Source organism: Coregonus lavaretus (genome assembly GCF_964263955.1).
Source record: "Coregonus lavaretus genome assembly, chromosome: 8".
NCBI classification, from domain to species: Eukaryota; Metazoa; Chordata; class Actinopteri; order Salmoniformes; family Salmonidae; genus Coregonus; species Coregonus lavaretus.
In genome coordinates, this window is record NC_139995.1 from 13,252,162 (window position 1) to 13,278,854 (window position 26,693).

At 46.3% G+C, this 26,693-nt stretch overlaps 1 protein-coding gene across 1 annotated transcript in view; it reads right to left on the reverse strand.

Moving 5' to 3' along the window:
• Nucleotides 1-26,693, reverse strand: part of kaznb (kazrin, periplakin interacting protein b) — a gene marked incomplete at its 5' end in the record, with an annotated part of 125,205 nt that overhangs the window by 50,043 nt on the left and 48,469 nt on the right. Inside the window, 2 exon segments of the mRNA XM_084167022.1 lie at nt 13,582-13,645; nt 13,647-13,805. Coding sequence (XP_084023148.1) covers nt 13,582-13,645; nt 13,647-13,805 — 223 coding nt within the window.

Below are 26,693 nucleotides of genomic sequence, written 5' to 3' on the forward strand. Positions count from 1 at the left end.
GCTATCTGTGCTTGTAAAGGATTATAAATCAACTTTGGACAAGGCTGCTGTTTTAAAGTTCTGGACAACCCTTGAACAAAGAAATGGAAAATAAAGAAACACAAGTTTGCAAGAAAACACACAGACAATTGAAAATGTGACTGTGCCAGCCAACTTCCACAGTGAAGACTCAAGAGGCATAACTAGCACCGTCACAAAGCAAATGGCAAACACCCTCTTTAAAAAACCCTGCCTCACATACACAGCACAACCCACCAATGTCAAAGCACCAAAACAACCACCATTACAATTCCACAAAGAAAGATCCAAACACGTCCACAAAGGCGTAACACTAATGTCACATTGACAAAGGCTTAACACTAATGTCACGTCGACAAAGGCTTCACACTAATGTCACGTCGACAAAGGCTTAACACTAATGTCACGTCGACAAAGGCTTAACACTAATGTCACGTAGACAAAGGCTTAACACTAATGTCACGTAGACAAAGGCTTAACACTAATGTCACGTCGACAAAGGCTTAACACTAATGTCACGTAGACAAAGGCTTAACACTAATGTCACGTCGACAAAGGCTTAACACTAATGTCACGTCGACAAAGGCTTAACACTAATGTCACATCGACAAAGGCTTAACACTAATGTCACATTGACATTGACATGATGGAGGACATTAACAAAGATAACACTCCAAATGTTGGACTGCTCACTACGAACTGAACGAGCGTCACGCGCTAATGGAATGTGTGTATGGCCTTGCTCAAGCTGTCTAATCACTTCATCTGCATAGGACAGACGACACACTTGGCGGGAAACTAAATTCCCACATTCCCACTTCCAAAAACACTTTGCAAAACTTCTGGACCATAAAACCTCCCTGACATGTGTATGTAATTATTGTGGAGAGATGTTTGATTCCACAACAGGATCCAGGAATTCCCCCTCTGGATTGGATTAAGAATTGGGATTGGGAATGGGAGAGGCCATCTAGATAGATTGGTAAAAATGTGTTGGCTTGTCAGATGCCAATAAGACAGTAATTGAAAATGTAAACACAGGGGGTGCAGAAATGCAGCTATCTTTACTCTCAGAGGGGAAACTGATCTCATCAGTTGAGTCTGATGGGTAAAGAACCACATGCTCTATACCGTATGACCCGTACATGCTTTACTATACAATACTGTACAGCACATGTACACTGGAATGAAATTATTACAAACCTGATCATCTAGACTGATACTGACTTTACTTACTGCTGCAGCACTGTTCTATGCAGGTACTTGTACTTTATTTATTCATTAAGGCCAGCCAAACAGTACGGGAACATAGTGAAACCAGCAGAAACCTGATTGGGCTCTCATTGACTTTCTGAAAAGGTCAACACTCCCCAGCAAACCAAAATTGGTTCTTTGAAAGTCCCCAGAACATTTGTTAGGTCCTGGTAAAAGTTCTCACATCACAAAAACTGTCCAGTCGTGCTGATGATTATAGAATGTTTTGCATTTGTATATTTCGTATGTTCTTTAAAGGTTCCCAGAATATTTCTTTAGGTTGTGGTAATATTGTTGGGATATGACAAGAGATAGGGACCTAAACACTAAAACTGTCAGGTTGTGCTGACATTCAGATAATGTTTGTATCAGGGTGCACAAAACATTCCTTTGATGTTGCAAGAATGTTGACAGAACAGACATTCTGAATTCTTTAAAGGTTCCCAGAACATGTAATTAGGTTGTGGGAAAGTGTGGGTACATTATGAGAGATAGGTTCCCAAAACACAAAATATGTTCAGTTGTGATGACATTCATACAACGTTTAAGTTAGGTTACACAGGACATTCTATAATGTTGTAAGAATGCTGACAGAACACTTGGTCTAAGTTCTTTAATGATTCCCGGAACATTTAATTAAGTTATGTGAGTTGTCTGGTTGTTGCAAGAATATTCTAGTGATATTCACATAGGTTGCACAGAACATTCCCACAATGTTGCACAATGTTCCACAATTTCCAAATAAGTCAGTTTTTATGACGTTCATAGCGTTAATTTGTTTTAGGTTTAACATTTCAATAATATTTAGAAAAATGTTATATTTCAGTTTACCTAATATTACCACAACATTCTCAGCATGCAAATGTGTAGCTCCTTAAAGCATAAGAAAGCAGATTGGTAAATCCCCAATATGTTTTTCCTCCAGATTTAATGTCAAGTTTGCATTTGAAGGTGATATAGAGACACATGGCATTTTAATTTAATGAACAGCATTTAATAATACAAACACAACCATCTTTTTTTGCACTTCATATGCTGACAATCTGCAAATAGGGGGTTTGAACCTGCAATGTTTGATTCCTAAACCAGGTCTTTTACTCTCTGTACCACCAGGGAAGCTCTCTCTCTTACATCTTATATTTTCAGTACATAGCTTTGGCAGTACGGTCAATCAGGAATTCCATGCTTCCTTTTTAGCCTTCTTAGACATAACTAACCCAGGGAAATACTGGTAACTGGGTTATTCACCATCACTTCACCCATGCTCTTTATATGCTGCGTACCCCTGGGCCCATATTTAGACTATGAGCGCTGATCTAGGATCACTTTTGCTTGTCAGATCATGAAAAATAAGCCAGGGGGAACCATATCAAGCGTCTCAAAGTAGGAATTATATCAGGTTTTAAAAAAGTTGAACATAACATTTTTTACACAATGTTATATTATCTACAGTTAGTCAATTTCTGACTTTATAAGTCTGAAGAAATAAAGACATCCTCTCTTTTAGTGTTTTTCAAAAGAAACATGGTTAAAGAATATGTGAGATTGAACCTGCAATCTTCAGCTCTGCAGTCAAATCATTAACCCTCTGCCCTACCAGGGGATAACTGTGGTATTGGGGGGGGGGGGGGGGGGGGGGGGGGGGGGGTTCAGTCTAATAGGGTCAATCAGGACACCGAACACAACTTCTGAGTTATTAAAATGTTCCTATCCTCTTCATATGCTGTGAGACTCAATACTATAACCTCTGTTACCTCACCCATAAGAGGTGCTGCTCTCCACTTTCCTCCTGTTACAGTGTGAAGTCTGTCTCTGTCTCCTCTCTTCAATTGAACCACATTTTTTTTCTCTCTACTCATGTGAGCTTGTTGCGTTTTCACACCCTTTGAAAATGACATTCTCTCAGGGAGAACAGGGTGAAAACACATCTCAGGCTGTCATCGAGGGAATTCAGCTAATGTGGGTCAAACTGTTCTGTGTGTGTGGGACCAAACTAAGAAGGGGGAAGACAGACACACAGATACATACATGCAGGCACACACACAGTTCCTCCAGCTCTTGCAGCTAACTGGGTAAAAGCAGAGCACTCTCACCAGGGAGAGACTTTCCTTTAGGACTGTAGGTGTGGTTTTACCCCACCGGTAAATTACCCCCTAATAACAGCCTAATGATACCTATGTTTGCCGTTGTTAGAACAGTACTGAGGCACCATGCTTTATGGACTGCTCTAAAAATCTATCCCTCCCTTCCCCCAACCCCAGCCTGTTGGTCCATTAGGAGCAGTGAGACCATGGAGTGTGGTTCCCTTCTCTCCTCTCCTCTCTCCAGATTGCCTCACTGAGCCACCAGCCATGCACAGTAAATTACCCACACTCCTCTCCTCTCATGTGGACGATTGAGCCGGCAATGCTCTGGCCCTGGGGCACACATTAACCGTATAAAGGAAAAGTAATAACGTCTGTCTCAGCTCACACACCATGGAATAACCATGGGAGAATTTATCTCCCTCCTCAAGACAGAGTGACAGACAGCATCTCCCATCTCTCCTCAGCATATACAGGCTTTGATGGCCCAACCTTCACCATGTCATTTGGAGGAAATAGACCAATTTCAAGTTTCATTCCCATTAGCTCTCTCTCTCTCTCTGGTACAGTGCACATTTGCCCGCCGCCCGCCTGTGGAAATATGGAAGGGTTTCACAGAGCAGGCTGGATGGAACAGAAGCGTTTCTGGTTTGGGGAGCACATTTCTGGACGGAGCGAGCAGCTGAGTCTCTGGTCGTGGTTAATTAGAGGGGTTTGTGGGAAACCTTTCAGTCTGAATCCCCCCGAAACCACACATCCACCAGTTGGAACGGCCATGCTGAATGGAATTCATTGTTCGGTTGCCAGAATGGAAGATTCCACCACTAGAATATGTCCTCTAAGGAGCTGTTATGAGCCTGACTATGAGAAGGCCAATATGGGCAACAGTAGAGGGTGGGCCCCCGGAATAATAATGGGAGAGGGATTGAATGGGAGGGTTTAGAATAGGCATTAAGCACTGTCTCAGAGACTGAGGGCTGGGTGTGCCTGGCTGGGAGTTACAGTACTATAAAGGGTGCGAAGTCTGTATTTAGGGTAGGAATTGGAGTATAGAGTTTAGGGATGGTTGGTATTGATATTAAAGGGGATGGTCTGATTTGGATGTCAGTATGCCATCTCAACTGCCTGAAGTTGGAGTGTATTTACACAATTTAAGTGTAGTAACATTAGTGAGAGAGGACAGTGATGGATGTAATGACCTGACAAGGATTAGTTAGCTCACAAGTCCTTGACCACAACTGTCTAAACTTTGTCTTCCAAATAGTTCATGTTTCAACCTCCTGGGGTAATAGTAAGTAAACACATCTGGTTTGAGGAGGCATGCAGACAGACAGTATAAACACATTCCATTTACAGACATACAGGAACACAGGCCTCGGAGAAGATAAACTGTGTGTGGTTGTGTGGTTGTGTGTGTGGTTGTGTGCTTGTGTGTGTGGTTGTGTGCTTGTGTCTCACGTGCCGTCATAATGTCAGGGTAATTGGGATCCAGGTCAATATTTGTGTAGAGCCTCCTCAGCTTACAAAACGGAGAAACCTGCTAGCACTTTTCAGAGGCAGACAAAAATAATTCAAAAGGAGGAAGAGACTCCTGTAATAATGATGTGTCAAATGTACTCAGAACCGATTTTCATGTGATGGAAAGAGAGAGCATTGATGTTGATGACTTTACGACACAAAATAAATGACTCAAACTTTCAAGGTGCACACAGTATTAGAATCACTAAATCATGGTTGTTGTCATAAAGTTGCTCAAATTGATTAATCCAAACTTGTATTTGATTAGTTCCAGGGTTATTGGGAACAGACTGGAGCAGTGAGCAGTGGAGTGCAGTGTTTAAAACATCACCACTGTCTGCTGCAGTCTGGGAGGAGAGAAGGTATCTAGAAAAACTCTATGGGAGGTCAATTAGAAGTGCCCAACAGGACTCCATTGGCATTCATTTAGGTAGAATACATCTAACAGAGTTTTCTGTGAATGACAGCTGGGCTGCAGCGCAAACCAGCACGCACTTAGCCTGACACCTGGACTTGATGTATGCGTGGGTAACTCCAACTTTCGTATAAATCATGAATCGATGTCAACTGAGGATTTGTGTGAAAGTTTGAGTTACGCTGAGCATTTTCCAAGTCACGATTCAGCCCTCGGGCTATACTTCAAGTTGAACACAGTCGGGTCTGGTGTGTGTAATAATAATAACTTGGTGGGTGCTTATATTTGTCCTATTTCACACATGTCCAAGTGTGTATTCATACACGTGTGAATTGGAAATGTGTTTTTTGCATATACAGTGGGGTCTGGAATTATTGGATCCTTAATAAAGATGAGCAAAAAAGACTGTATAAAATAAATAATACAAATACTGAACTGTATTGTATGCAAAACATTTTTTACATTCTTATTCTTTTATACTAATACAATTACTCAGAGAAATATATTTTGCTTAACAAGTAATAAAAACAATTCTCAAAAAGATAGGGGTCAAAATGATTGGTACCCCTGTTTTCAAAACTGCGCCTTTTTCTAAAATGTTTAATGAGATTGGAAAACACTTAGACCATTCCTCCATCTTTTCAGAACCTTGATATCCTTCATCTGCGCTTATGGACTGCCCTCTTCAATTCAAACCACAGGTTTTCAATTGGGTTCAAGTCCGGAGACTGGGCCATTGCAAAATGTTGATTTCGTGGTCAATTAACAATTTCTTTGTGGATTTTGATGTGTGCTTGGGGTTATTGTCTTGCTGGAAGATCCACTTGCGGCCAAGTTTCAGCTTCCTGGCAGAGGCTACCCGGTTTTTGGCTAAAATGTTCCGGTACTTGGTAAAGTTCATGATGCCGTTGACCTTAACAAGGGCCCCAGGACCAGTGGAAGCAAAATAGCCCCATAACATCAAAGATCCACCACCATATTTTACAGTAGGGATGAGGTATTTCCTGCATTGTTCTTTCGAAGGCCAAACCAACCGCTGTTATGCGTGGCCAAATACCTCTATTTTCGTGTCATATGACAATAGCACCGGTCCCAATCCAAGTGCCAATGCCGTTTAGCAAACTCCAGGCGGTGCTATGGTTGGAATGTCACGCTTTGTGTCCCCTGGACACAGTAGGCTCTGCCTCTGCACTTCCTCAAACTAATTTTCCTGCGCATGCAGTAAGTCACTGCTCATTGGAGAATGGATGTATACTGTAGCCAAGGCAACAATATGTACCAGCAGCAATAAAAGGCTCCTCTGCCAAAGCAATGAGGCATTTTAATAGGATGAGCTGAGAGACTGTTCAGAGGAGCGCCTGCATGCCCGAGCCTTCCACCCAAACTCTCACTAAGTTACAGCCATTTGAAGTCTGGACTCAACAAAGATTTGGATGATTTAAGGTGAAAACGGAGGGTTAGATGTGTGGAGCCGGTGAGGGGGAGACAGGGGAGCTGGATTCTTAAACATGGGATCATTATCTGGGCCTCCTGTGGAGAAGAGGAGGAGGAAGGGGAGAGGGGAAGTAGGCAGGGAGGGACGAAGGGAGAGAGGGAGAGTACCGCCACTTGGCCACACTACACCCACTCAGGGAGTGCACTGGACTGGACTTCACTGTTAAACATCCTTTCTCTGCCGTCTGCTCCCACTCTGTTTAATATGTCTAACACAGCAGAATCCCAGAGTGGTTTGTTTCACCACGGTCCACTTGCCTCTGGACACAGGCCTGTCCTGTCCATATCATTAGAGAGGAGCCAGTTCCTTGAGAGACGCCCCCCCTCCATCCACCCCCACAGAGGAACACACTCAATCTGTCTGCTCTCATCTCATCAGTGTTAAATCATGCATAGGCCAAGGCAGGCACCTGCACCAGCCCCTGCACCAGCCCCAGTCCCCCTAGTTAAAGCAGTGTCTCCTAGAATCACAATCACACAGTAACAGGGTTGACCCATCCTCAGTGAGATGGTTACCCCCTCCCTGGACCCCCCTCCTGATACTCTCCAGATACACATATGCTGCAGATTGCATGTCCCATAGATCTGTATAGAACGGAACAGGAAGCATTATTTCACCCAATACATCAAATGAACTCTCCGCTCTGACATTTGGGGCGTAATAAACACCAGGTTCCCACCAAGACAGAAAGGACATGAAGGATGCTTATTGCCTCACTTCCTGTAGCAAAGCTCTTCTCTCTCTCCATCGTCATCTATGGGGGGGAAAGGAAATATGCAGTGTGTCACTGCTGATAATGTCATGATGAGGGGGCCAAGTGAGGGGAACTGAAGAGAGGGAGGGAACTGAAGAGAGAGGGAGAATGGAGGAATCTTCCCATGCAGCAACAGCAGCAGCTGCCCCAGCTCAGTCCTAGTCCCAGCTAATAAAGGGCATCCTCAGACAGTCAGAGTCGTGACCCAGCCATGACCACAACAGACCCAGGAAGTCCCCATTAAACCATGTCTTAACTATTAATCTAACTCATGTAGGAAAATGGAATAGAATTAGAGAAGGGTGGAAAACCATTAAAACGTTGTCTTTCATGAATGTAATGAATTTACTAGAGATAGGGGCATCTAGCTATCTATGTAAAGCGCTGCTTTAACCATATTAAGAATATCATCACAATGGCAGGGAATTATAATGGGAAGGAATCTACAGTATCAAATAGTTAATTTGATGGTTCAAAAACACTCTTAGTTTCTCCTTGAACTGACGTTCTCTGACTTCCAGCTCCAATATGTGAAAGTATCAGCTTGGCTCAGTGTGTCTCCTCACTCTTGGTTCTGCTCTGCTGCCCGCCTCAGCCTCAGTCGGCTCCATTAAGTAGCAGTTGATGTCATTGGCTGCCTGGCATTGCCACCGAGGCCATCTGCTGCCCGGCTGAAGAGAAGAGCTACCGCCACCAGCTGCAGCGCCAGGCAGGGCCCCAGAGGGAGAAGTGTGGCCCCTCACCAGCCAGGGCCCCAGAGGGAGAAGTGTGGCCCCTCACCAGCCAGGGCAGGCAGGGCCCCAGAGGGGAGGTGTGTCCCCTCACCAGCCAGGGCCCCAGAGGGAGAAGTGTGGCCCCTCACCAGCCAGGGCCCCAGAGGGAGAAGTGTGGCCCCTCACCAGCCAGGGCAGGCAGGGCCCCAGAGGGGAGGTGTGTCCCCTCACCAGCCAGGGCCCCAGAGGGAGAAGTATGGCCCCTCACCAGCCAGGGCCCCAGAGGGAGAAGTATGGCCCCTCACCAGCCAGGGCCCCAGAGGAAGAAGTGTGGCCCCTCACCAGCCAGGGCAGGCAGGGCCCCAGAGGGGAGGTGTGTCCCCTCACCAGGTAGAAAGAGGGACACATTTCTGACCCTCCTGGTCTTCCATCTTCCAAAACAAGCTGAAGTCACTTTTCATCAGGAACTTTTGACCCCAATGGAATCCACAACCCCCTCTTTACACCGCTTCACTAACCCCAATACCTTTTCAACCCCGACCTTCAACTGAATGATGGTGACTAAACCAATATGTAAACATCTCCATCTCACATTTCTTGACTTTCCCTACATTAACTTAAACAAGAACCTGCACCCAGCCGGCTTCCTCCTCAAAAACACTTAAACATCTTGTAATCAGGATGGAACATCTCTGTTCCTCATCACTCTATCAGTCTGCATGGTACTACTGTTCACACAGATACAGGCCTGTCTGTCTGCAACGTGCCTGGCTCTGTCTCAATGGACTCATTACCAGGCCTTATTAACAGAGGAAACAGGCAGACAACAATAGAGTCATTATGTATTACAAGCCACTACCAGGCACTGTAGAACAATGGCTGACAATGTAAACACAAATCATACTAGACTATTCAAGAGACACACTAAACTGCATGTGTGCAATTGATTTTGCAGACCTATTTTCTATACATGAAATCCGAAGTTCAATTAAAGTATTGCAGCAAAATCTAATTTCTTCGATTCTTCAATTCATCAAACTCTGAGTAAGGTTTTACAGTATTTCTCCAAAAGAAAGTGCACTGAATGAAAACGTATTAGATTCTAGCTCTTCGATCTGGGGCTGTCTGCTCTTCGATCTGGGGCTGTCTCTCTCTCATCGTACAAGGCCATTGCCAACATCATAGGGCTCCAGCTCCTATTCTTCCCAAGTGAGGTGATGCCTCACTGCCTCAGAGCCTCGGGGATGGGCTAGTAGTGGAGCTGGAGCCCCTGGAGCTCTCTGTGAGCTGAAGGGATGATTAGCCTTTCCTCTGGAGAGAGAGGGGGAAGAGAGAGAGAGAGAGAGAGAGAGAGAGGGGGGGGGGTAGAGAGAGAGAGAGAGAGAGAGAGAGAGAGAGAGAGAGAGAGAGAGAGAGAGAGAGAGAGAGAGAGAGCGAGCGAGAGAGAGAGAGAGAGAGAGAGAGAAAGAGAGGGAGACGGCGACAGAGAGAAAGAAAGAGAGACAAAGAGAGCTAGAGGCCAGCCTTGCCTCAGGCTATTGTTTGGACACAGTTCCTCTCACGCTGCATTGGCCACAGACAGGGCGTGGCTGGGGGAGGCCAGGCAGGGAGTTAGGAGGGTGGGGGAGGGGGATGAGAGGGTGGAGGGGGAGGTTCTGGCTCAGCACAGGGCCTACTTTCTCTGTGGAGAGTGAACAGGAAGGCGGGTGGTCCCAGGAGAGAAGGGGGAGAAAGGGGGTGAGGAGGTGGGGCTTTCCCCTGCAGTTCTGCAGCTCTGTTCCCAGCCTCTAGTTCTACTTCTCCAGCCCAGAGCTGCTCCAGATCAACATGAGGTAATGAGAGAGCTGAGGCCTCTACCAAACTCAGGCCAGATGGGGAGAACTAATCTTACTCACAGGGCTCTGTAGGCATCATAAACTAACATGGTTTGACTTCCCTCATCTGCAGAGAGAAGTTGAGTATCAATGACTTTGTATTAAGAAGTGTAGGAGGTTATTCCCTTTCCAACGGACTATCGAAGGGGTCTTTTAGCCGGTAAAAGTCCACAATCCTCTCCATGCTTCAGTAGGGTGCAGAGAATATAGCTTGTCCTTCATTCCAACCACATCACTAATCCCACAATAACACTAAAATTCGGACCATTTCCCAGGCCCACCAAGAACTCTCTCAGATCAGATTAAAACCCGAACAATGTTTCAAACACAAAGTTAAATCGCCAATCCCTCACTCCAACCTTGAGCATGACCGACACTCACCCCCTGTGGCAGATGTAACATCATCTGGTAAACATATAGCCCATATTACAGCTATTTCCCCTCGTATTCAGCACAATCCAGCCTGTTGTAAGTGAGATTTACATTTTTTAAAACATTTTAGTCATTTAGCAGACGCTCTTATCCAGAGCGACTTACAGGTAGTGAGTGCATACATTATTGCTTTTTAATTTTTTCATAATGGCCCCCCGTGGGAAACGAACCCACAACCCTGGCGTTGCAAACGCCATGCTCTACCAACTGAGCTACATCCCTGTATTCTCCCCCGGTTGGAACAGAATTGTCTCTCTGACTAACTGAAGGCTGCCTTCTTTACGGATGCATTTTAGGAGCTTTATGGAGTCGCATTGGCAGATTCCCATGAGTCTGTGATGAGTGCACGTTCACCCAGTGTCTGCAGGATCCTGATGATCAGACAGCCACAACTACATATACTGGAATAGGCTTACAGTGCATTGATTTTAGAGGACAAAAATGTTTTCATTCTGGTCCTACTCTTCCGCTCCTCTGGCTCAGACGTGCTGGGTGTGAGGCGATTATTTCACACCATCTTTTCCCCCCCAGTCAGACACGTATTAGGGGCGACAGTAATGTAGTTGATTGGCACTGGAACATCAGCATCGTTTAGGAACGCTAAACAGATCGCAGACATCCAAGTGATGGATTAAGTATAGTAGCCAATAATGCCGAGGTGTCATCACCCCCATGATGAATACATTAGTGTCAGCGCCTGGAATAAGACGAGGCAGGTCATTTGTTATATTCAGCAGCACAGTGGATGCAGCCTCCTACTGTAGATAGATAAATACTACTGTATTATAAGGGGTGGAATACTGTGCTACACACAAGCACAAAACAGTGCAATTCTCACATTGGCTTATTTATGCATGCAAATTCACTACGAGTCAGATCACAAACACACTGGCTTTGCTCCCTCTGGGCACCGATGTCTATTCAATGTCTATTCCACGTTGGTTCAATGTAATTTCATTGAAATGACGTTGATTCAACTAGTGTGTGCCCAGTGGGCTGCCACTTTGAAGCTACTTCTGAGGGGGTTCAAAGTTAGGGAGAGTTTGGGCCATCATGGCTGGTGAGTGGTGATTTAATTTTGTGTCAATGTCAGCCAGTGGTTTGTTTTAGAAGGGCAGATTCCAAGGGCAAGGAAGCAGATTGCGCTATAGTTTTATAGCCTTATTGGACATCTGTCATTGATGTTATTGAGGTCCCACAGAGGTGAAACCCAGTAAAAATTCCTGGCATTTCTGCACAGTAGAATATATTTACAGAAGTCAGCCCGTGCATACTAACAAGTCTTGTCTGTCCGCTAGCCTTGATCCGGCTCAGGGCAGGACTAACAAACAGACTAACAAATATCCTGACATGGAGAAGGAAACACCTCACAAACTCTTAATCTCTTAATCCACTGAGTGCTGAAGCTGATTGATCAGATAACTCTCTGACTAAGAGGATCCATTTGACTAAGAGGAGAAATCAGAGAAATCTAAATCTCACACATGAACAATCTTAAGCCTCATCTTGTAAGATGTCCTTAAACAAAGACAGTATAAGTGGTCAGCTTTGTGGGCCACTTTCTTTCCAGGGTGAGAGTATGTAACTGAGTTCCTTCCCAAGATGCAGTGGGGTGAGAGGTACGTGTGTATCTGTTTCTGTTTTGCCTAATCAGCCTCACATAACTCCAGTCACATGACTAGCTGCCCTGTCGCCCGCCCTGCCAGGGAACAGGAAGCATGACACCACTGCCCTGATGCAGAGGAATGTGAGAATGCGGAACTGAGGCTCCAAGTTAACACTGCATGACTGAAAAGGAGGGAGGGAGGCCAGGGAGGGAGGCCAGGGAGTCACACTTTGAACCCAACCACAGACTGTCTCCCACAGTCCCAGTGTACTGTAGTGGCCCTCAGATAGCATCCACTTAGTGTGGGAATGCTAACATGCTAATGGCACCTGTTCAAACAGAGAGTCTGTCCACCCAGCACCAAGCGAGAAGAGCAAGCTTGGGGGAGCTGGTGGATGTTTCACACTGACCAGTCGACTCTGTGCTGTGCTTTAAACCCTGCGGGCCAACCATCTCCAGCTGATATCACCTGCTGCTCTGCTCAACACCCTCTGCCCAACACACAGAGAGAACCATCAGAAAGACAGAGCCCCTTAGAGGCATCACAGAGCCACCAGCTCAATACCCCCTGTTCCCCTCCCTGGCATCTAAACTCAGTCAGAAACAGAACAACAACAGCCTGAGGCTACAAGGAAGGGGTGTCAGTCCCTTCCTCTCTGATGTCACCTGACAAACACACAGCCTACACCAACCGAGACATCCCTACTTACAAACTGACATTGACATAGCTGACATCCACAATTGCCAGCTCTCAGTGGCACTATAATAAGATAGGTCAATAGCAGACTCACAAACCACTACATCCTACTGTCATAAATCCCATCACACACAGCTCAGTGAACACACACGCTCTGAAACTCTACCACACTACATCTATGAGCAAACTTGAAGAGACACTGCCTAGTGCCTGCTATGACGTGAATGAAGCGACATGAGTATGACTGTCCAGATCATCCTGATCAACCATGTGCTCACTGCTCTCACATCTCTCCCCTTCATGACAGTGTGCTGTGGCGCCAGACTCATGCCGGAGCGTCTGGTAGCAACTGTCTTCTCTCCCAGCTAACACAGACAGAGAGAGAGCCAGGGACGGAGCCAGAGCCAGGGGGAGCGTAGCCCCAGAGAAACTCACAGAGACTCCACCGCTGCCTGGGAAAGCAGACCAGGAGTAGCCCCTCCTTGCCCTGGTTCCATTCTCCCGCTCCCCTAACCCTATCAGGCTGCTGTGAGTTATCCAGTCGAGGAATAAGTTAGCGGAGGAACAGTGGAATGAGATGAGTCATCCCGTCGTCCATTTGCGCATTCCCCAAATACTTCCCACACTCGTTTTCAAAACAGTCACACGTAGAGGTATACGTACTCGCACACACACAGGCACACACACACTCACACACACACACTCAGTGAGTGTAACTCACCCCGGTAGCGGAGGCTGTCATGATCATGGTGGTTGTGCTGGTGATGCTGGTGGTTGTTCTCCAGGGGCGAGGGGGGGGCTGCTGGCCCCCAGCTCTGCCAGTCTACGGCTGGTGGCCGACAGTTCTGAGCGCAGGTTGGTCACCTCCTGACTGGCAGACTGGATGGCCCCATCGATCCTCTGAGCCAGCTGCTTGTTGTCTTCCATCATTTTAAGGATTTTCCCCTGAGGACCAAACCCACACAGAGTAGCATGGTGTCAAGTGGAGCATTAGGGGATGAAGAGACTGAGACCCTCTCCCCCTCTTCTTCTCCTTCTTCTCCTCCTCCTCTTCCCTCACAGATTACTTCACACATAAAAATGCCAGCAGCCAGTTCCTCTTCTCTCCCCTCCGTTCAGCCAGAAGAGAGATACTGTGTCTACCTGTTACTGCATACAGTCAGTTTCCTCCTGTCCCTGACCAGTAGTCTGTTTGTGTGTGACTATGTGTGTTTTGCCAAAGAATGAAAGTGAGTGCGATAGAGAGAGAAAGAGAGACAGAGAAAGATCAAACACAGCAGGCGGTTTAGGGAAAGTGAATGTTCCTGCCGAGGAGAATGTGCTGTGAGCAGCTGCTCTGTGAGAGGACCCAGCGCATAGAGAGATGACATGCACCCTTTTAAACGGAACGTACCATGTGCTGCAGCACCAGGGGAGATGGGGGAGTTAGAGGAGGTTAGACTGAGCCGAGCGCCGCTCCTCAAACTCTCGAACTACAGAATACCTCATGTATCCCACATCCTACAGACAGCCTGTAATGAGTTAGTAATCCACTCTTTAATGGGGAGATGAAAAGCTTGTTTCTCCCACTCCCCACCTCTCTGGGCTTGGCTGTAATGTTGCTCCCTGTGACAAACACTTGTCAAGTGCTCTATATCTATTCACTCCTCTCTCGCGTCTCTCTCTCTCTCGCGTCTCTCTCTCTCTCGCGTCTCTCTCTCTCTCTCGCGTCTCTCTCTCTCTCGCGCCTCTCTCTCTCGCGCCTCTCTCTCGTCTTTCATCTTTCCTCTCTCTCTCTCTCTCTCTCTCTCTCTCTCTCTCTCTCTCTCTCTCTCTCTCTCTCTCTCTCTCTCTCTCTCTCTCTCTCTCTCTCTCTCTCTCTCTCTCTCTCTCTCTCTCTCTCTCTCTCTCTCTCTCTCTCTCTCTCTCTCTCTCTCTCTCTCTCTCTCTCTCTCTCTCTCTCTCACACACACACACACACACACACACACACACACACACACACACACCCGCTGTCATTCTGTCACTCCCACCCCCTCTCTTTCTATTCATTATATATTCATCCCTTTGTCCCTGGAAAGCTCACCCCCACATCGGAGGAAAGAAAAGGGGGCTGGCTCAAGCCCGGCTAAGAGGAAAACATGTTAACCCTGAGAGCAAACTTAGCAGAGGACAGACAGAGAAAGAGAGGCACAGCACAGCTCACTTATAAGGGTCAACACAAAGAAGGATAGGCTGGGAGAATTCCAATTGAGCCCCAGCTAAAGAGCATTGTGGGCTTATGTCTTTGATCAAAGGATTACCCGTTTGAGAATTATCTTTAAGCCCAACAAACAAACACTCCCAGATCAATTCCTATTTGGAGGGATGGACGGTTTTGTGAACCACAGAGATTTGGATATGTACTGCCTTTTTATAGCGAGAGAAATCATCAACACTTCTCAGCAAAGCTACAATTCAGCACACCTCTGTAACACCCTGATCAAACCATATATCTGGATTGATTCTATGAGCAGTGTTAAACATGTATATTCCCTGTGTCTGTGAACAAAGTCAGGGAGATAAACGTAAAAACACGTCACTCTGTGCCACTTTCTAGGTTGGGTGATAACAGTCAGTGTGCTCATTGGCATTCACACAATGCAGAGGCAGACAAAGGCAGGGCCAGGGCGAGACCAGGGAGTCGGTATAAAAGACAGTTCTGGTAGAAGATCACAGTTTCACTGGGAGGTTACTGCAGTTCCACCACACCCTAGTTTGAAATGAAGCCCGTAAAGTAATGTGGTGCAGCTGCTGTTGCTTTCGCACATAATTTCTCTGTGCCTCTCAGATACTGTAGTAGTCTACCAGTTAGTTTGGGCTCAGGCTGGGAGACATTTACTATCCCTGTAAGAGAGATAGACAGATAGAGAGAGAGAGAGAGAGAGCGAGAGAGAGAGAGAGAGAGAAAGAGAGAGAGAGAGAGGGAAAGAGAGGGAGGGAGAGAGAAAGAGATAGAGAGAGAGACAGACGGACAGACAAAAAAGAGATGGAGAGAGGTGAGTATAAGAGATGGGGGCTGTCACGTTCGTCTAATGACGCGTCAGACCAAGGCGCAGCGTGATATACGTACATGTTTATTAAACCAATAAACACTCGACAAAACAACAAACTAAACGAAACGTGAAGTCCAAGGTAGCACACACAATATACCTTACACGGAACAAGATCCCACCACCCACTAGTGCCAATAGGCTGCCTAAGTATGATCCCCAATCAGAGACAATGAGCTACAGCTGCCTCTGATTGGGAACCACACCGGCCAACATAGATCTACACATAATAGATCGAAACATAGAAAATACAACATAGAAAATCACACCCTGACTCAACAAATAAGAGTCCCCAGAGTCAGGGCGTGACAGTACCCCCCCCCCCCAAAGGTGCGGACTCCGACCGCACAACATAAACATAACAGGGTAGGGGCCGGGTGGGCATTCCGCCTCGGAGGCGGATCCGGCTCGGGGCGTGACGACCTCTCACTCTCCACCTCCCTGTTGCGCCCCTGGTCTGGTCTGGACCTCGGCGCGCTGCTTCCCCTCTCCTTCCTCCCACGATACGCCAGGCCCTGTCTGGACCCTGGTGTGGGAGACCCCGAACCTGGAGAGGGGCTGACGTCATGGTCTGGACAGGAGCCGCTGACCGGAACTGGACTGGGCACCGGTGGAGTGGACTGCTCTGGCTCCGGAGTGGAGCCGCTGACCGAAGCTGGATCAGGCACCGGTGGAGCGGACTGCTCTGGCTCCGGAGTGGAGCCGCTGACTGGAGCTGGACTGGACCCCGGTGGAGCGGACTGCTCTGGCTCAGGAGTGGCGCAGCTGACCGGAGCTGGATCAGGCACCGGTGGAGCGGACTGCTCTGGCTCCGGAGTGGAACTGCTGACCGGCACTGGATCAGGCACCGGTGGAGCGGACTGCTCTGGCTCCGGAGTGGAGCAGCTGACCGGTGCCGGACCGGACTAGGAACACGCACCACTGGCTTGGTGCGAGGGACAGGAACGGGCCGGGCCGGACTGGCAACGCGCACCACTGGCTTGGTGCGAGGGACAGGAACGGGCCGGGCCGGACTGGCAACGCGCACCACTGGCTTGGTGCGAGGAGCAGGAACAGGCCGGGCCGGACTGGCGACGCGCACCACTGGCTTGGTGCGAGGAGCAGGAACAGGCCAGGCTGGCGACGCGCACCACTGGCTTGGTGCGAGGAGCAGGCACAGGCCGGGCCGGACTGTGGAGACGGACTGGAGGTCTAGAGCGGAGAGCTGGCACAACCCGTCCTGGCTGGCTGCCCACTTTCGCACTACACGTGCGGGGTGCTGGCACAGGATGCACTGGGCTGTGCACGCGCACTGGCGATATAGTTCGTAGAACTGGCGCAGGATATGCGGGACCGAGGAGGCGTACTGGAGACCAGGAGCATTGAGCCGGCACACCCCGTCCTGGCTGGATGCCCATCTAGTGCCAATAGGCTGCCTAAGTATGGTCCCCAATCAGAGACAACGAGCTACAGCTGCCTCTGATTGGGAACCACACCGGCCAACATAGATCTACACATAATAGATCAAAACATAGAAAACACCACAAAGAATATACACACCCTGACTCAACATATAAGAGTCCCCTGAGTCAGGGCGTGACAGGGGCAGAGAGACAGAGAGGACCAGTGTAGTCTGTTACCTCAGGCTACCTCTAAGGTAGACTGCAGAATGATGGACATCTATAAAAAACCAGCAGGACATTGCCGAGAGCACTTACAACACGTTTTCATTATAGTTCTTTCACTAGCACAATACTTTGACATACAGTACATTACATATGTGACGTAGGTATAGTAAAGTTAATACAGCATGGCTATATCTGACTGACACGGTACACAGATTAACATCTCAGTTCATCATAACCATATTACAATCTCTGTTCAAATTGGTCAAAGCTACACATCCATGATGAATGAGTGTGACCATCACCATCAGAGCATGGAGAACAGTCTCTGCATAACTGAACTGTCTCATCAGCCCATGTTTGGTCTCTTGAGCCTGACATTTGAACATGTCTGCTTCGCATTCACAAGGTGTAAACACAGTGACAGCTGGGGAGCCATGGTGGGGCAGTGTGAAACCACTGTCTGTCTGTTCTGACCCTGGGTGGGGGCGGGGCTTCCATACACTGGGCTTTTGAATGATTCCAGAGGTCAAGGGTCAACCTGTGTCCCAGCTAGACATCAATAACAGGGCATAATCACGGTATCTCACTAACACAAAGTCCTTCTCTGTCTCAAATGTAAAGAAATGTCAGACATGCATTTTGGCATTAGGAGTGAATCCAACAGACAGACTCCCCTTTAACCAGGGAGAGTTATCCTCCTCTCTCTCGCTACCTTCCTAACTTCCCCCAATGTTGTGGTTGTTTGTTTGTTCACTAGTTTGATGCTAGCAATGGGAAGTGTAATTAAGTGTGCCAGAGGTGTGCAATTAAAAAGAGCTATCGATAAACAGTCACCATGATTGTCTGCCTGGGTTAATTGAATATCGACTTATCCTCAGCACACTCTGTAAGTCTCTGAGATAAAGTAGGATGGTCTCTGTAAGTCTGTGAGATAAAGTAGGATGGGTCTTTGTAAGTCTGTGAGATAAAGTAGGATGGGTCCCTGTAAGTCTGTGAAATAGAGTAGGATGGGTCTCTGTAAGTCTGTGAGATAATGTAGGATGGGTCTCTGTAAGTCTGTGAGATGGTTCCATAATCAGCCTTTGTATGAGACTGAAGGATCAGTCAGTCAGGGTGAGAAGAAGGAGGAGGAGGAGCACTTGACTGTTAGAGCTCAGCCGTGTGTTAGGTCAAAACTCTCGCCACATCTTCTCATAGTGACTGCGGTGTCATAGCAACACCCGGTTACGGCAGGACATGCAGGCAGCCACTCCAGGGAGAGCCATGTCACATCCTGTCTGAGGTTGGAGCAGCCCGCTGAATGAGAACTGACAGATTGGCCACCGTAGACACGAACAGGCAGATCAGGAAGAAATGAAGAGTGGTTGTTTTGAAGGACGAGGAGCTGATTGAACGAAGAGGGGGATGCTTTCACATTGCAGTTAAAATAAACGTAGTTGAAAAAGAAGTATTCTATGTGCGTTACCGTGGGTGCAGAACCATGGAATTGACTGATGCAATATGAGAATGAGGTATGTCATGTATTTCTGTGTGGGAAATGTGATTCAACTCCAGTGTGTAACTACAGTAAATGAGAATGTCAAGGGAGGCTATTTCTTCTTTCCCACAGCTCGTCTCTCCCAATCCAGCCCTCTCTGAGCTAAACAACATCCATTTAGCGTCAACACTCAGAGTCAAAGTTTTCACACAGGATTTATGCAAATGTCACAGTTGGGGAAAAGGGACATTTATGTAAATGCTTGAGTGACAGTGGGGGGAGAGAGGCCTTTGCCCTCCCCCACCCGGCCCGAGCAATGGCAGTGTGCCACACTGGGACAGAGTGGCATTGATGGAGAACACAGTCGACGGCACAGAGCGGAAACTGAGCTCTCATTCTTCATCTGCCATTTGGCTGCCTCACTTTCTCTCTCTGAACCTTCCACACAGTCAATGGAACTAAGCCTAGGAAACAGAATATTCAACAACCGAGCTGTGTTTTGATAGAAGGGAATAAATCACTTCTTTATTCAGCCCTGCTGCGAGCACACCTAACTACATTCCAATCATCCTCTGGCAGCAGTGCTAGTATCTTTTATCAGAGCTAAACCCTATTACATATTCCACAGGAGGAGATACAACCTGGTTCACACTCCAAGCCAAACGCTATCACCAGGTTTTTTTACGCATCAAATATAGCCTGGGTCCCTGCTGGCTATGTGGCTTGAACTCTGACAGAGATAAAGTCCCATCCCAGAAGTGGGCCCTATGTTGACTGAGATAAGGCTTGGAGGGAGGACATTTTATCTGCTGTCAAACTCAGTGCCTTCCTATGTACGTCTGTCTGTCTGTCGCTCCAGTACTCCCTAGCTACTCCACTCCACTCTCACACAAGCCTCGCTCTCCTCTCCCACATCCATCCTTCCTCCATCTTTGATAGCAGAGCAGCTAACACCCAACACAGTGACATGGTCTCTCCACTCGAAGATAACGGTAGACAGGGGTTGCGGAGCGTAATGCCAAGGGCCATGATAAGGATTAAGATAAAACCCAGCCTGCGAGGCAGTTAGGGGGGGTCGAGGAGTGGTGGGGGTTAGTGTGTACCTGAGGCTCAGGGGACTGTTGAATGGAGAATAGAACAGAGAATTGTAGACTTGATTAGAGAGACTCAAATGGCCCCAGTGAATATTTTCCTCCCACCCCCCCTTTTCCTCCCTCTGTCTCTCTTCTGCCCCCTGCTGGGTGTTTTCAATTCAATTCAATTCAATTTAAGGGCTTTATTGGCATGGGAAACGTATGTTAACATTGCCAAAGCAAGTGAAGTAGATAGTAAACAAAAGTGAAATAAACAAGAAATATTAACAGTAAACATTACACTCAGAAGTTTCAAAAGAATAAAGACGTTTCAAATGTCATATTATGTATATATACAGTGTTGTAACAATTATGTATATATACATGTGTTCTCTCTCTCTGGGGAGTAGATAGAGGTTGGTCCTAACCACTGATACAGGGTCAGATATGTTCTCATGCCCCTTAAGGTAAAAGTTAGTATTGGGGGCTAATCCTAGATCTGTGGTAAGGGCAGGGCAAGTTCTATCTCAATGTAGCTGTTCCTTAATTAGCAAGAGCCCTGTTGACAGGCCAGGTTTAAGTGGAGCAGAGCCAGATATGGAGTAGGCTACAGGACAATGTCCCACACGCTGAGAGGCTAAGTAATGTTGACACAAAAGGTATGTGTCATACAAAGCTCCCACTCCACGAACTCTCTGATGTCAAATGTAATTCCCCTCCTCCGCTGTTCCCCTCTCTCGATTACAGGGCTGCTATGCGATAAAGGGCTGAGCCTATCTACACACAGGGGAGATAGAGATAACTGACTGGATTATCATCAGCACAATGGAAGGTGTCATTTGTACAAAGGCAGACGTGGAATCAGTGTCGTAATTAATAACAATACTTATCGCAAGTCTCGACCCTAAAACAAACTGATTTCTATCCATTTTTCACCATGAGAGGATTGTTCCCTGAGCTCAACAGGCGAGCTACAATATGTAAAGGTATCAGTAGATAATGCTGTGGATATTCCAGACGATGGTTTTAATAAGGCTCATCGTCCCAGCTCTGCTCCATACCGAGGGCCTCATTCATTCCCACTCTCCTCTCTCTGTACACTCAAGTGATCAGTCAAGGGGGAATGCTGTGGAAATCACAGTGACAGAGCCTCGCCGCTTGATTTATGACATGCAGTTAGTTATTTATTGGCTAATCATGGCAGGCTGCTGAGAGCGGACTGAGGCATACCTACAGAGGAGGAGGAGGAGGACAGCCATGGAGCTGCGCTGAGCTACACAGGAGATGGATGAAGAAGAAGAGGCTGCTGGGGTTAGTACTATGAGAAGATTGTTTTTCAAATCATCGTATTAATCTAAAGGCAGTCATGGGTCATAATTCGCTCTGCCTAAAAGTGCATTCCAATACTGATGACAGTGCAGGACTCCAAAAGTGTGTAGTGAGGTTGGTATACAACTACCAAACAACTCTTCATCAATCCAAAGTGCTCTGTGATGAGAGTGAACGTCCTGTTGTATTATTCATTAGAAGATAAGAGGGATTTTCACCAGCTCTGTCCCTCTACCAATCAGAGGAGAGTGAGAAAAAAGGCAGATCAATCAGAGCTCTCCTTGGGAGAGATTCTGAGGGCATCCCACTCAAAGAGATGATTGACAGCCTGGGGTAGAACCGACAGGCTGAGATGACAGGGTGTGTACGATGGATCCATAAGAACTGATACTGTATTGGTATTGAACTCCTATTCCCGTCCATCCCCCACGGTGAGGACACATCTGTGGTAACCGTTCTGCTGATTAGGGAGCTCATCTCGCTGGGATTGGCCCATGTCCTAAACATAATAATAAATAATAAATAATATGCCATTTAGCAGACGCTTTTATCCAAAGCGACTTACAGTCATGCGTGCATACATTTTTTTTGTGTATGGGTGGTCCCGGGGATCGAACCCACTACCTTGGCGTTACAAGCGCCGTGCTCTACCAGCTGAGCTACAGAGGACCAATGGTGGCGCAGCTACAGCGAGGCCTAGCGGGGAAACGGCAACAATCTTCCATCATCACGTCTGTGTCCGCTCTCCTCTCTCTTTCACTCTGTAACTGTCATCTACTCTCTTTCCACTTCTTCCATCATCCCAAGTGACATCTTCAATCCCTCTTATCAAGAAAAGCACATTCCTATCAGAAATAACTCTCCTCCAAATATTTTTTATTTAACCTTTATTTAACTAGGCAAGTCAGTTAAGAACAAATACTTATTTACAATGACGGCCTACACTGACCGAACCCGGACGATGCTGGGCCAATTGTGCGCCGCCCTATGGGACTCCCAATCACGGCCGGTTGTGATACAGCCTGGAATCGAACCAGGGGGTCTGTAGTGACGCCTCAAGCACTGAGATGCAGTGCCTTAGACCGCTGCGCCACTCGGGAACCCGAGTGTCTCACTAATAACTAAATACGGCAATGCTTATCAGGCTATGGAATGCTACAAATATAAAAAACATGGGAACGGGGTCAAAATGATGTTCTGCTCTTTGTAAGATAACAGAACTAATAGTGCTGGGATTACGGAAATATTGTGGCTAGTGCATATTGACTACCTACTGTATCTTCCAAATATAAATTGGACAGAATAAATCAACCTTCCAAAGCATATAAACTGTGAGAGATGGCTAGATTGGGAAAGAAGGAGCGAGAGCGGGAGAGACAGTTGGATGCTAAAATAGTTGAAGTCATTTATTATATTTAAACATTTATCTCTTGGAAGGAGCAAGAGTTATCAGAGGGACTAAATTGAAAGACATTCAGGCGTGCAGTGGGGACTCAGGAACACTGATGACCCAACAAGCAGAAATCCATTCAGGCTTAGCCTGCCATGCAGCCCTGCACAACCCTGCAGAGAGGAGAGGAGAGGAGAGGAGAGGAGAGGAGAGGAGAGGAGAGGAGAGGAGAGGAGAGGAGAGGAGAGGAGAGGAGAGGAGAGGAGAGGAGAGGAGAGGAGAGGAGAGGAGAGGAGAGGAGAGGAGAGGAGAGGAGAGCAGAGCAGAGCAGAGCAGAGCAGAGGAGCCAGTTGACACAGGAATGCAAACACAGTCAAATCAGAGAGACACAGCACACTGCTGCTACCTCCAATCATTTAAAATGCATAGGCAATTAACCACCAGCCACAACACTACAGTAGAACTGGCAACCTGACAGGAGGACTTTTATTATTTTAATGAGTTGGGGCAATATGGCTGAGTGGTGTTTAAATGTAATCGAAGGAATGGTTGGATGAGGTGTGTGGAGTGATGTTTAAGTTATAGGATATGCACAATTTATGTTATTATAACTGCAGGGAGACAGTTACAGTGTGTTTAGGTTAAATAACTACGCTGGTGTGCTCCCTTTGCAACATGTCTTTTATTGAATGGCTCCAACGTATTCTAACTGTAAATATGTGTGATTTAAATGTGGTTAATAAGCTGGCTTCTGTAGAGGCTGAGAATTGAATTAATCTGCATTCAAAATGAGTTTGTCTGAATCCAAACTAGGAATTATAGCATGAGTAATACTAAGAAGCGTGAAAAGTAATACAGGACATCGTGCTATGCTTCCCATTGTTTTCCAATTTTACATCTGGCTAACCTCTTTTACACAGTAATGTTTTGGGACCGTATTTGAAATAATTATTTGAGTTACAGAACACATCCGTGTGTTGCGAATCGGTTTGTGTGCATGCGTGTGTGTATGTGTCTGAATGTGTGTGTGCATGCGTGCCTCGTATCTGAGTGTGTGTGTGCATGCGTGCCTCGTATCTGAGTGTGTGTGTGCATGCGTGCCTCGTATCTGAGTGTGTGTGTGTGCATGCGTGCCTCGTATCTGAGTGTGTGTGTGTGCATGCGTGCCTCGTATCTGAGTGTGTGTGTGCATGCGTATGTCTCGTACCTCTGCACATTGATCTGGTACTGGTACTCCCCGTATATACAGTAGCTCCATTCTAGTGTATTTTATTTTATTCTTCTTGTGTTAATATTTCATACGTATTATTATTTTAAAACTCTGCATCGTTGGGAAGGGCTCATAAGCAAGGATTTCACAGTAAAGTCGACACCAGTTGTATTTGGCGCATGCGACAAATCAAATTAGATTTGTGCGAGCATGCGCGCGTTTGTGTATGTGTGCATGTGTGTGTGTCTGAGTGTGTGCATGTGTGTATGTGACAGAAGGCGAGAAAGAGAGAGAGACAGAGAGTGTCTGTGTTGATTAATTAGTTTCGACATTTTTAAAATCCTGGATCTGTTATTCTTGGCTTTTAAGTTTAAACTCTGCAGGCCCTGTTGACATGCATTGATTTGAATCCCTGTGCAGCATGAGGTTGATTTGGACAGGTAGGTCACCTACAGAGAGAATGAAATGAGCAGTTGATGATCAATCAGGTTTGAACTATTCAGAGTGAAGTTATTACAGTAATCACCCGTTTGGAGGTTATAGAGGACTATGGGATTTGTATGGTTCTATACTGTGTCCCTCACTCTCTTCACTCTATCTTGAGAATATTGAGATAGCCTAAAGGGAGAACATGAGGACTGTAATGACTGCTTCATACAACCACAACACAACAGAACATGGAATCTTGCGTCTGGTTCTAATTATTGTACTCTACAGATGAATAGCCAAGGAAGCATTCTTTGGAACACAGACAGATCCAACATTAGTGATTCATCATAACCTTCACCTTTAAAATTCCTGTCGGATTAAGATTTTGTTGTTTTCTTATGAGTCTGATGTTCATGTAGGCCTACTCTCTGGGAGAAGGGCATTCAATGGAAAATGTTGACTGGAGCAGTTAATCTTTAATAAATGTAACTACATGTAATCTAAAATGTAATCTACGTAATCCCCGAAAGTAAGTATTTAACATGAGAGGACCATAAACAATAACTAGTAATTCTGCATACTCCAAGAAAGGTTAAAATCTCACCTTTCTGGTAAAAATTGAGTGAATTTGACCAGACACTTGGTGGAACACGCTGGAACAAATTCAAATGAGCCATGTCTAAAGTGGGCAACCTGTCTGCCTTAACCACTTTGCTGAAAAGTGGATCTTGAGGCAATTCAGCCGGTCTTACTTCATCACTAGGGTTCTCGTGTGTCCTGTCCAATATCACTGCATGGGACTCACAGCTAGCTGGCATACACAAGAGGCCAGGATACCCTGGGAACTGTCAGGATTAAAACACACAGCAGTCCTCATAAATAGATGGGATACATCTTTGATAACCTTGTCCATGTGATGACACTAGTCATTATAGTAGTCATTACAGTGGCAGGGACATCTGTGGTAGGACAACTGGTCGTTGAAGAGGACAGAGGACATTAAGGAAGGTATCATTTAAGATGAAAAAACCAAATAGTATTTTTTATCCTAATAATACAGTTGACTAAAACTTGATATAGTGGAAATCGACCTCATCCTGGTAGAATGGAAACAGGATTTAACAGCAATATAATGAAAACTAGGTCTGGATTATGGATTTTGCCCAGAACCTTCAACCATTCCTAAGAATAAACCTCCATCCATAGTATATTTGATTCAATATCGAGATCCGCCATCAAACTCCTGGCTTGCTGCAATCGCTAGTACAGTTAATCTCATGGAGTGCTGTATTGTGGCCAGCTGGTGGCGCTGCAGCAAGCCCAGGTTACTATTGTAAAGTCCACATGACACCCTGTATGACATCCAGGTATAATATAATAACCATGGTGTGAGGGCTATGCTAGGAAGTACAGGTAATCCTATCATACCACCTGCTGTGAGTGCTGTTAGGTGGGTACTGGGTACTGTTACCACCTCTGTACAGTATGAAGATGACCCTATCACCTATATGGAGGGAGGCCTGCTGAGCCCTCCACAGGATTACAGACAGATAGATAGCCTCTCTGTTACACCAGATTACAGCCGGTGAGGATCTGACACTCATAAACCAGCAGTAATTGGGGGAGGGGGGGTTACTAAGCTAACATATACAATTGTTTCAAGATGGTCATACCATGGATCATTTAGCTATTTGATTTAGATTTTTAGAAACCCTGTAGGTATAAAAACACATATTTAAAAAATATTTGATGAAACATTGAATTTGGCCTTACTGCTATTAGCCCATAGAAACACATTGAACAACACATTCATACATGGCAAAACAGATCATCAAAAAATAAATCAAAAGGAAGTATGGTTTGAGGTGTCTGAGATGCATCTGAGATATAAGAAAGCATCAGGAAAAAAAAACTAAAAACACACAAACAAACAAAAAGGTTATGTGTAACCCTGGTCCCCAGAAATTCGATTCATTTTCATAAATCTTTTACCGGTCGGTGCCAGGTTACCTTCAGATGAGTCTCGTGAAGCTTGTGGGCGTCATAGAGCAAAACGGAGAACACGTTCATGTTCGTGAGATAGTTTCAAACCGTTCTGACGTTTTCGTGAGAAGATGTCCCCTGGTCTGACAAACACTTCTGTAGCTCTGCCACCTTCCACCACAGATGTGGAAGGCCGACATTGGCGGATGTGGTGGATTGAGACACAGCCCATGCAAACAGAAGTATCTAGTTAAAACAGATGGA